At 42.5% G+C, this 12269-nt stretch overlaps 1 protein-coding gene across 31 annotated transcripts in view; it reads right to left on the bottom strand.

The window, feature by feature from the left end:
• LOC126980361 (muscle calcium channel subunit alpha-1-like) overlaps positions 1 to 12269 on the bottom strand; it is a 261653-nt gene that overhangs the window by 196223 nt on the left and 53161 nt on the right. For 22 of the 31 annotated variants that reach the window (XM_050830152.1, XM_050830169.1, XM_050830190.1 and 19 more), the window contains exon 1: positions 8921 to 10527. The exons of 2 other annotated variants lie outside the window; for them this stretch is intronic. In XM_050830152.1, coding sequence (XP_050686109.1) covers positions 8921 to 9041 — 121 coding nt within the window. In that variant the 5' untranslated portion in view covers positions 9042 to 10527. Of the gene's footprint in view, positions 1 to 8920; positions 10529 to 12269 lie in introns of those variants that run through there. 7 more of the 31 variants (XM_050830154.1, XM_050830150.1, XM_050830165.1 and 4 more) reach the window with 1 other exon arrangement.

Here is a 12269-nt window from a genome sequence, read left to right as displayed (position 1 = left end):
TCTTCCTCTTATTTTTCCTCTTTGGCTGCGGAAGGAAGAAAGGAAGGAAGCAAGAAAGGAAGGAGGGAAGCACAGGAAGGAAGGAGGAGAGAAGGGAGGGAAGAGGAGAGGTAGCCGGGGGAGGTAGGAGAGAAAAAAGGACGCAGAAAAAAAAAAACGAAGAGAAAAAGAAAATGAATAATGTAGAGAAGGAGGGAGGAAAGGAAGAAGGAAAGAAAGGAAGGAGGAGAGAATAGAGGGAAGAGGAGAGGTATCAGAGGACAGAGGGGAGAGAAAAAAAAAAGGACAGCATAAAACGAAGGAAAGAAGAAAGGGGATAGAGAAGAGAAAGTTAAGGAAGAAGGGAGGAGGAAAGCACAGGATGGAAGAAGGGAAGAAGGGAGGAAGAAGAGAAGAAGAGGTGTCAAGAGGAAGGTAGGAGAGAAACAAAAGGACACTGAATGAAAAACGAAGTAAAGAAGAAAAGGAATAATGTAGAGAAGGAAGGAGGAAAGGAAGGAAGAGAGGAAGGAAGAAAGGAAGTTAGGAAGAATGGAGGGAAGAGGATAGGTATCAGAGGACAAAGAGGAGAGAGAGAAAATGACACTGAATGAAAAACGAATGAAAGGAAAAAAAGAAATAATGCAGAGAAGGAAGGAAGAAGGAAGGAGGAAAGGAAGGAAGGAAGAAAGAAAGGAGAGAACGGAGGGAGAAGAAAAGATATCAGGGAGAGGTAGGAGAGAAAAAAAAGGACACAATGAAAACCGAAGTAAAAGAGAAAAGGAATAATGAAGAGAAGGAAGGACGAAAGAAGGAGGAAAGAAAGGAAGGAGGAGGAAAAGAAGGGAAAAGGAAAGGTATCAGTGGGAGGTAGGGGAGAAAAAAAAGGACACAATGAAAAACGACATAGAGAAGAAAAGGAATAATGTAGAGAAGGAAGGACGAAAGGAAGGAGGAAAGAAAGAAAGGATGGAAGAAAGGAGAGAAGAGGTATCAGAGGATGGTAGGAAGGAGAGAAGAAAAGACACTGAACATAAAGAAAAGAAGGAGAGGAGAAAGAGAATATAGTAGAGGAAGGTAAGAAAGAGGAAATGAGGAAGACACTGGAGGAAAAGGAAACAAAGGAAGGAAGAATGCATCATCGAGGTAGGAGAGAGAGAGAAAGGGAGAGAAAGGAGGAGAGGAGGTGGATGTGAGGTAAAAATAGGAGGAAAGGTGGGAGGGAGATAAGATAAGAAAGACCAACAGAAGGCGGAGAGGAGGAGCATAAAGGGCGGAATGAGGTAAGGAATAAAAGAAGGGAGAAGGGAGAGGGAAGGTAAACGAAGGGGGGAGGGAAGGAATGAGGAAGAAACAAGAGGTGGAGAGAAAGAAAAGAAAAGGAAAGAAAGAGGAATAGACGACGTAAGGAATAAAGAAAGGGAGAAGAGGGAGAGAAGATAAACGAAGGAGGGAGGGAAGGAATGAGGAAGGAACAAGTACAGAAGGATAAAAAAAAGAAGGAAAGAGGAGGAAAAGAAGATAGAGGAAGAAGGGAGGATAAAGAAGAAAAGAATAATGAAGAGAGAGAAGGTAAAAGAAGGGAGAAAGGAACGAAAGAAGAACAGGAAATACAAGTAGAAGGTAAGATAAAGAGGAAAGGAAAGAATAGAGGAAAGGTCAAGATAAGATAGAAGAAAGGAAAAAAGGAGGAATTAAAAGATAGGTATAAAGAGAAGGAAGGGAGAAGAGGGAGATAAAAGGGAGATAAAGGTGTGAGGCAAGAGGGAAAAAAAGAGAGGAAGAAGATAAAGGTAAAAGGTAGACAAAAGTAGAAGGAAAGAGAGAAGAAGAGGGAGAAAGAGAGGAGGTAGAAATGTAAGGTAAGAAGTAGGGAAAGGAGCAAAAGGAAAGAAAGGAAGAAGGAAGGAGATCAAACGTAAGAAAGTAGAAGGAAAGAAGAAAGAGGGGAGGTAAAGGTGTGAGGTAAGAAGGAAGAGAAAAAGTCAGGTGGAAGGGCAGGTAAGGTAGATGGAGGAAAGAATGTAAGGTAGGACGTAAAAGAAAGGTAAAAACAGAAGGAAAGAAGAGGGGAGAGATAAAAGGGAGGTAAAGGTGTGAGGTAAGAATGGAGGGAAGGAGGCAGGTGTTAAGGGGGGGTGGGGGGGGAGGACAGGTGTGAAGGAGGCGCAACAGGAAGCTAATTATGTTTGAAGGTGTCAGGTGAGGGAAGGTGATGGCTGATTACGAGAGAGAGAGAGAGAGAGAGAGAGAGAGAGAGAGAGAGAGAGAGATGGAGGATTGTGATAACGGAGCTTAAATCAATCTCTCTCTCTCTCTCTCTCGCGGATAACACTCTTCCTCTCATCTTCCACATATATAGGGTAACCCTCCCTCCTCCTCCTCCTCCTCTTTCCCTAATACGCTCAAAATCCAAAAATTCAATATTCCAAATTTTAATATCATCTTCCGAGAGCTTATCATATGCTAGAGATTTATTATTATTATTATTATTATTATTATTATTATTATTATTATTATCGTCCTTCCAGTTCTTCCCCGTTTACTACTACTACTACTACTACTACTACTACTACTACTAATAATAATAATAATAATAATAATAATAATAATAATAATAATAATAATAATAATAATAATATTACAACTACATCTACATTATAGGTCTTTGTTCGTTGTTGTAAATGTTGTTGTTGTTGTTGTTGTGGTAGTGGTGGTGGTTGGATTGGGTAAGGTTGGAGAAATATATTACGAACACAAAGAAGTTTCCGCTGTATACACACACACACACACACACACACACACACACACACACACGCACACACACACACATACACACACACACACCTTTGGGTCGTCATGGCAACACTGGTAAACACCTTTGTCACAACACACCGCCTCGCACAACAGCCCTACACGTGCCACGCCTCGCAGCATCACTCGGGCTCTCTCACACCTACAAGCTTTCCACACACCTGTAAACGATTCCCACACCTGTCAGTCTTTCCACACTTTCGCACACTATCTACACATGCAAGCTTTTCTTATATCTACAAACGTTTCCCACACCTGTCAACGTTTTCCACACTAACAAACGTTTCCCACACCTGTCAACGTTTTCCACACCTGCAAACGTTTCCCTCATCTGCCATCGCTTTCAATACTTTCAAACGTTTTCCACATGTGCAAACTTTTTCTCACACCTGCAAAAGTTTATTTCACCTGCACACGTTTCCCACACCTGCAACTTTCCCACGCCTCCAAAAGTTCCCATCGTTGCAAACATTTCCCACACCTGCCAACGTTTCCCACAACTGTTGACGTTTCCCACACTTACCTAACACGTACAAATAAATCTCTTAAGCTTATTTTGCTAATGTGTCATCCTTCCCTTCCTACACGATGTACCCTTCCATACACCTCCAAACCTTTTGACATATTGATTTCTCTTTTTGGCCACTCCTCTCTACTGTATTCAGGAGCAGTAAGTAGCGGGCTTTTTTATTTTTCATTATTGTTTTCTTTTTTATTTTACTCCCTTGAACTATCTCCTCTGCTGTAAAAAAAAAAAAAGGAAGTAAATCTGTAAATCATCCCCACAAATCTAAGACACCTTCCCCAAACGTGTCATGCTTTCCCTACACCTAAAAGAGTCTCGTATAGGTATCACACACACACCTGTAAATCTTCCCCACAACTGTCAACATCCGCTAACTTTCCCCAACACGTCCTCCACAGATGTTATCTTCCCACACACTTGTCTAGCGTTACAGCAACAGCCTCCTCCCACCGAACTCTCCCCACACCTGCTAACTTTCCCTCCCACACGTTTACAAGACCTGCAAAACTTCCCCACGCTTACCCAAGACGTGCCAATCTCCCCCAATCTTGTCCCTACAACTGCAAACTTTCCATACCTGAAATCCCTCCCCATGCGTTTCTCATGAAGGTAACCTTTTCCCCTACACAGTTTCCACACCTGCACGCTTTTCCAGTTATTTTCCTATCCCTCGAAGCCTTCCACACACGTTCTCCACACCTGCTAGTCTTCCTCGTAGCTCTCCTTAATCCCCTGGCATTCCCCACACCTGTTTCAAGCATGCCAGACTCTCCCAAACCTGTCCTACATCTGCACACATATCCACATCTGCATACTTTGTCCTATATCTGTTCCACATCTGTATCAAACTTCGCTGCCTTATCACACCAATTCCAAACCTGCAATCTTTTCTTACTCTTATTCCATACCTACGATATCTATCCCCACATCTGTCCATACATGCTAACCTTACCCAAATCTGCTCCAAACCTGCTAGCCTCACATGTCAGTTCTCTTCCCACACCTCTCCCAAGCCTACTACACACTTACCAGCCGTCTACACATCTGCCGCACACTCGCCAGTCTTGCCACACCTGTCAGTCTGATTGATCCAAACCCGCCCGGCTTTAACAGTTCCCAATAGACTCGTCCTCCAAGGAGATGTTCGCCTTTGTGTAGATGTGTGTGTGTGTGTGTGTGTTTGTTTGTTTGTCAGTAGTGGTGTGTGGGGAAGGGGAGGGGGAAGGAAAGGTTAGATATAGTAGTAGTAGTAGTAGTAGTAGTAGTAGTAGTAGTAGTAGTAGTAGTAGTAGAGGAAGGAGAAGAAAACCAAGAAAAGCAACAGTAAAAACTACACGAATAAAACAGTAGAAGCAAAAACAAGGAAAATAAAGACAAAGAAACAAGAAGGAAAGCTGCAAGAACACAAGGAAATAAACCAAGAACTAAAACAAGAGAAGAAAAAATAGCATAGCAGTAAAACCAGTGGCCGCATCAGCAGAACCACAAGCAGGAGGAGAGTGAGAAGGAGCAGGAATGTTACAAGTTTTTAGTGTACTGTTAAGTGATTGTTTGTTAAGTGTTTGTTTAAGGCGCGTTTAAGGAAGAAGACTAACAACTAAAACCCTCAAAAATAGCTAATGGGAATCGATCCAAGGCCACATCTTATCCACCCCCAGCAAGGCGACTTTGATACACACTGAGCCAAGAGATGTTACCCTACCCAGAACCCAGAAATGTCCACACACACACACACACACACACACACACACACACACACACACACACACACACACACACGGGGAGGTAGTAGCGCTGGTGGGTACGCGGCCAAACGCTTAAAAAAGAACACTTGAATTCCTTGAGGTTTGGTTTGGGGGATTTTGGCGCCAGAAAAAATATGCGACACAGATTACCGCAGCGATCCAGGTGTTTGGGCAGGTGTGATGGACGCTGTGGAGGTGAGGGGTGATGGGTGTACTAGGTGGTGGGTAAGGGGAGGTGAAGGGTATCTGGGTATCAGGGTATCTGGGTATGTGGGTCTGGGTACTTTTTCCCCTCCCCAATCCCGTCCCCTTAAGTGTCGTCGCTGTTTAACTCCTCCTTCCCGCCAAAACGACGCTCAGTAAATAAAGCATCAAGTTACTGCCTTGCTGCATATTTGTCCTCCGCGCTGAGGCTGTTCTGGTCTTGTGTTTCTCTCTCTCCCTCTCTCTCAGTCTGTTTCTCTCTCTCTCTCTCTCTCTCTCTCTCTCTTCTGTATCTACTTGGTTTTGCTTCAACAATGCCTTTAATTCCTTGGGTGAACGGTTTGTTTTGGCAATTGAATTTCTTTATCTACGTATCTATCGATTAATCTATCTATCTATCTATCTATCTATCTATCTATCTATCTATCCATCTGTCCATCTATCTATCCATCTGATCATCTTGAATACTGACCTACATTTTTTAATATATATATATATATATATATATATATATATATATATATATATATATATATATATATATATATATATATATATATATATATATATTATATATAATGACTGTTTGGTTAATGAGTATCGTATCGCACCGTTTTGAAAATTAGTATAAGCTTCCTGCTGTTTTATAATACCGTAACCTAACCTAACCTAAGCTAATCTGAGGGAATGGGCCTTCTTTAATTTTACTCTATGCCATCTTCATCAAACTTTGATATCTTCATCAAACACGCACTGTTTTCATATCTTCATCAAAATCGACGTCTGTTTTCATATCTCCATCAATATCGCACTCTGTTTACAAAGGATTTCAAAGCTGTTTTATAATACTTAAACCATAACCTAATCTGACATAAGTGAATGAGACTACTGCGATCCCCGTGTATTATACTTTCATGCTACGTTATGTTTCCATGTATTAATCTTCGACATCGACAAAAATAATCTAATTTCTTTTCTCTTGCATTTTTTTATTCCCTAAACCAAGCAATTTATTTTTTCGGCTCAAATTTTCTCGATGGTTTCCTTTTCGTATTTTCATTTGGCTCCGGCAGGTTTATATTTTTTTACGCAAATTCCATCTGGTTGGGCTTATCCCCCGGTCCAATTTTCTGACATATTTTTTTGAGGTTGCGGAAGGAGAGGGAGAGAGGGAGAGAGGGAGGGAGGGTGATGAGGCGAGAGGGAGAGAGACGCGGAAGGAGGAAGATCTGAGGAGGAGGACGAAGAGAAGAAGGAAAAGAAGTAGAAGGAAAAGAAGAAGGGAAAGGAGAAGGAACAGGAGAAAAAGGAGGAAGAAGAGGGGCAAAAAGGTTGTAAAAAAATGGGGGTTAAAGAATGAATAGATAAATTGCGATAGATAGATAAAAAGGAGGAAAAGGAGGAGGAGGAAGAAGGGTAGCAGGGTTGTAAGAATGGGAGCTGGAGATATAGATAGATAAAATGGAGGAAAGGGAGTAGGAGAATGAGGAAGAGGGACAGAAGTGTTGTAAGAATTGGGGCTAGAGAGGAAGAAATAGATAGATAGATAGATAGATAGATAGATAAATAGATAGATAGATAAATAGATAAGACAGAGGTATAGAGGAACAACTGCGGTTTTAAACTTCGATACATATTTCAAACTTTCTCGTTAATTAAAGTCTTTTCGTTCATATTTTTAGCCTTTTTCCCCACACGGCTTTTTCCTCTCATCTCTTGTGTCCTTCCTATTTTTTGTCAGGGGCGTCCGGTCTTGCCTTTTATCCGTTCAGTTCAGAGTTTTTTTTTTTTTCAGGAGGGAGGGGGGGGGGGGGTGGAGGGGGAAGGGGCGGAATAAGATAATTTATATATTTACTTATTTATGTTATGTATTTATTTTATCTATCTCATCATATCTATTATCACTACAGGAGCAGCGAGCAGCGGGCTCTTTTTTATTGTTTTTTTTTTTTTTGTGCCCTTGTGCTGTCTCCTTTACTGAAAAAAAAAATTATTATCATCATTATTCTTAACATTACTTTCTTCTTATTTAGTCGTTTTCCTTTATTTCATTCATGCCTTCATTCATTTATTTATTTAGTGTTATCATGGTTTATTTTATTAGTTCTTTCCGTGTTACGACGACGATTGCTTTTGTGCGTGACAGTGTGTGTGTGTGTGTGTGTGTGTGTGTGTGTGTGTGTGTGTGTGTGTGTGTGTGGCCACGTTTTGTCCCGCGCTTCGTCTGGCTATTTTGGTGGTCGGGGAGCGTGTTGGCCGCGTCCCCGACTGTCACTTGTCACCCGAACCACGCCGCGCGCACGCCCACACACACACACACACACACACACACACACACACACACACACACACACACATATACACAGTCACGCTCAAAAACAATGGTCGTCGTAACAGCTACTAAAAAAAAAAATAATAATAATAATAACACTAAACAAAAATAAAAACTAAATGATAAACACAAAATCCATGAATAAAAACGAAAATACAAATAGAATAAAACAAAATTCAGACTATTAACAAATTTCTAGTATCTGGGTTTTCCTTATCTACCTGTTCCTTAATCATTATATCTTTCTTAGTTCCACGTCATAATCTTCCCATCTTCTTCACCCTTTTCATTATTTCTCGCTTTCTCTTCACTAACTTTCCTTATCGTGTGTAATCACCTCACCATACGACCTTCTCATTACCTTTTCTCTTATTTCTTTCGTGGTTTCTCTTCCCATTCTTCGTGTTACTTTTTTCACCCACTTTCCGCGTCATCCTATTTTTCCCTTCCCTCCCCGATGTAACTTTATCTCCCCACCACTTTTCCTTTCCCTCCCTTGTTGACGTTTCTCTCCTTGTCTCCGATGTTTCCTCTTTGGCTACACGACAGAGGGAGAGAGAAGTGACACGGTTCCTCTTAACTAATCACATCAAAGGCGACCGTTCCGTATCTGATTATTGATTTAAAAATACTTGGACTTTATATGTAAAACGCATTGCTCTCACTTCCCTTACTGATGCCGTTTCTCCCATTTCCTAAGATACATTCAAGTCTTCAGAACACTTATCTCCTCACACGCATTTGTTTCTCTATTCTCCTATCACCCTTAAATTCACTTCTTTCCTCCGTACACATAAACGCATTCCCCGTCTTCCCTAATCCTTTCTAGCACTCTTCATACACACACTAATGCTCTCATCCTCCCTTATCTGTTCTAGCATCGTCTATACGCACAATTCCCCTATATCAACACATTTCCAAGACGCAACACTCCATTCCCCCTCTCCCTAACGATTTCCAGCATCCCTCCTTCCTTACATGTCCCCAGAGACGCCCCTCCTTTTTCTTTCCCCTTCAAATCCCCAGCACGTAAACCTTCCCTCTTTGCTCCTCTACACATCACCAAGCACACACACCCTACTTTTCTTTTCACTACATATCCCCAGCACCTCCCCCTTCCTCCTTACGTCCCAAACACTCACCTTCCCCAGCACACAAACCCTCCTTCCCACCTTCACCTCCACCTCCACAAAACTCACTTCCCTCGTCGCCCTTCCCGTTAGATTCCCAGACAACCCCTTCCCCTTTTTTTGCTACACTTCATCATTACTCACACCCTCCCTCCTCTACTTCCCTCACTACCTTCCCTACTTCACTCACCTTCCTCCTCGTCCGCCGCCTTGGTGAAGTACTCGGCAAACTCTTCCACTAGCGCCGGGTCGTCTTCAGGGTGGTACTCATATTTCGTTTTCATACGGGCGCGGAATTTTTGGACGGGCATGATGGCTGTTTCCTATGGTCGTCTTTATAATTAAATCTCCAGTGGCTGCTTTTTTTTCTAGCGTTCTTTCTCACTTTTATGTTAGGCGACTGGTTTCTTATTTTGTCCTTTCTTATTATATCTTTGTTGGCTGCTTTTGATTGTCGTCTTTGATTGATTGATTGGGTATAGTAGTTTTTTTTCTTCCTATTCCTTTCTATATCTCTGTTGTGTGCTTTCTATAGAGTCCTTTCTTAGTGTAGTTATGGTGGGTGCTTCCTATAGTCTCTTTCTTTAACTATAAGGCCGTCCTCTGTCTCTTTTCTGTTCCTTTCGCTTCGTTTCGTGTCTATTTTGTCATCTTTTCCAGTGGGTTTTTTTTATATTTCGTTTAGTTTCGTGTTATCTTTTTCCTTTACGCTTCTCTTTTATCCTTTCTTCGTCTTGCCTTTATGTTCTTTCCTTTTATTATCTCCAGTTCTCCCTCTGCATACAAATGTTGTCTTGGCTGTCCCGACACATTCGTCTTGCTTTCCTTGTCTTTTATTTTCTTCGTCTGTTTTCTGGTTGGTATGTATAATGTCTTCCTGCACTTTTATTTTCCCCTCGGATTATCTCTTTTTCCTCGTCCTCCTTCTATCTTCCTGCACGTTAGATTCTCGCTGTCTCTCTTTCTCTCTGATTCTTTCTTTTCGTATTTCCTGATTTCACTTTTAATCGTTCTCTATTTTTCAGTTTTCCTATTTATCTTTACGTTTTCCAGTTCCTCCTTTCACTCGTTCAGACGTTAACCTCACCTCTTATTTTTGTTCCGCTTCTTTATCTTTCAGCTCTATATTTGTTTCACGTTCTCTCCTTTCCTTTCTCTTCTCGTCTCGTTTCTTTCTCTTCCTCTCCTGGAAAAGGCTTCTCTCGCTATCTCTTCTCCTCATCTATTTTCTTTTTTCTTTACTTTTCAACTCCTTGTGACTTTGTGCTCGAGTTTGTTTTGCTTTTAATGTTTTCTTTTGAGAGTGTATTTCTTGTTTTTCAATTCGTAAACACGCGAGTAAACCCACGAACGGAATAACAATAATAATAACAATATCGCTTAGTAGTAGCAACGAGACGCACTGACTCAACTCAACACCCGCTTATACAAAACAAAAGACAATCGGAAGTGCGTGCATACACCTCCACACAAAGCCTCATCACCATCACCACTATCAAACACCTTCACCACCACCATCACCACCGCCGACACCACCGCCGCCGCCGCAAACCACCCGCCACCGCCACCGCCGCCGCCCTCCTCCCATAATGCTCTCCAGGTAAACACGATCCACGATGCTCACTTGTTTGCCGCAGCGGGAGGCGCGGAAGCAGGTGTTACTCCTTAAGGCGGAGGTGAGGCGCGGCGATGGCAGGCGAGCGGAGAGAGGAGGAGAGAGAGAGAAAGAGAGAGAGAGGAGGGAGGAAAGTTTCTCTCCAGGTGAGGGCTCAGTGTTCCTCTCCTCGACTGCCGCCAAAAACCCGCGGCTCACACGGTCACTTCACGCGGAGGGGGAGGGAGAGAGGGAGAGGGAGGAAGGGAGGGATGGATTATGTGGGAGGGAAAGAGAGACGGGGGGGAGGAGGGGAGTGAGGGGATGAGGGGGAGTTGGATTGGAGGGGACGTGAGGGGAAGGAGGAAGAGGAGGAGAAGGGGTTCGCGCGCTCTCTCCTTCCGCTATATAAATAATTTCCACATGAAGAATATCAAAGCAGCGAAGGTCGTGAGAGATTGCATGAGATTTTGATTTCTTTAAGTGGTGACGGTACAAATATTAGTTGGAGTAGTATTAGTATTAGTATTAGTACTAGTATTAGTAGAAGTAGTAGTAGTAGTAGTAGTAGTAGTAGTAGTAGTAGTAGTAGTAGTAGTAGTAGTAGTAGTAGTAGTAGTAGTAGTAGTAGTAGGAGGAGGAGGAGGAGGAGGAGTGGGAGTAGGAGGAGGAGGGAAAGAAGTAATATTAGAAGTAATGTTATTAAAAAAAGTCGCAATGGTGGCAAAAATATTGGCAACATCAGTAGCAGCAACAAGTAATAGCAGCAGCAGCAGCAGCAGTAGTAGTAGTAGTAGTAGTAGTAGTAGTAGTAGTAGTAGTAGCAGCATTAGTAGTAGTAGTAGTAGTAGTAGTGGTAGTAACAGTAGAGGTAGCGACTGTTGTTGTTGTGGTCAAAATAATAAGTTTTATTTGGTGTAAGTTGTTAGGGAAACATTCCTAATGGTGGTGGAAGAACACCTGCTGAGAGTCCGCGGAGGAGGAGGAGGAGGAGGAGGGGGAGGAGGAGGTGGAGACAGGTGGTGTTAGGCAGGTGGTGGTGGATGTAGTACCGTGTTAGGTGGAGGTGGTGGTGGTGGTGGTGGTGGAGGCGGTGGTATACATCACCTTCATTATCTTACATCATACCATCATCAACATCATCATCATCATCATTATCACCATTATAATCTCAACATCAAATCGCCAGCTGCATTTATAAGCGACAGTAACTTGGTAGAAACAGCAGTACGAGTGGTAGCAGAAGAAATATTAGTAGCAGTAGCAGAAGTAGTAGTAGTAGTAGTAGTAGTAGTAGTAGTTGTAGTAGTAGTAGTAGTAGTAGTAGTAGTAGTAGTAGTAGTAGTAGTAGTAAGCCTTTTTAGCACAACACTCGAAACACATGTGGAGATGATGGCAGCGATAGAATAAATAGTGTTGATAGTGGTGATGGTGGTGGTGGTAGTAGTAGAAGTAGTAGAAGAAGTAGTAAAGTAGTAGAAGTAATAGTGGTGAAGGTGGTAGTGATATTAACGCAGCAAGCGCCGTAGTCATATAAGTAGTAAGTGTGGTAGCTGTAGTAGTAGTAGAAGTAGTAAGAGGAGAAGGAGGAGGAGGAGGAGGAGGAGGAGGAGGAGGAGGAGGAGGAGGCCAAGGAGGAGTCTTAACATAATAGTAGCAACCTTAGTAGTAATGGTGGTGGTGGTGGTGGTGTCTGCGGCGCCAACAATGGTAGCGTTCTGGCAAAAAGCCCTTCCCGACACCCACCCGAAATAATCGCTCTCACACTAGGGAAAGGAGAGAGAGAGAGAGAGAGAGAGAGAGAGATAAAGTATGACAGAAATTCTTCTTACTATATTCCTTTCTCTCTCTCTCTCGCTGAATGACGGCTGGCTTTGTCTTAACACACACACACACACACACACACACACACACACACACACACACACACACACATCTTTTCCCG

Source organism: Eriocheir sinensis, chromosome 44, assembly GCF_024679095.1.
Source record: "Eriocheir sinensis breed Jianghai 21 chromosome 44, ASM2467909v1, whole genome shotgun sequence".
NCBI lineage: Eukaryota > Metazoa > Arthropoda > Malacostraca > Decapoda > Varunidae > Eriocheir > Eriocheir sinensis.
This window is presented reverse-complemented; position numbering and strand designations above follow the sequence as displayed.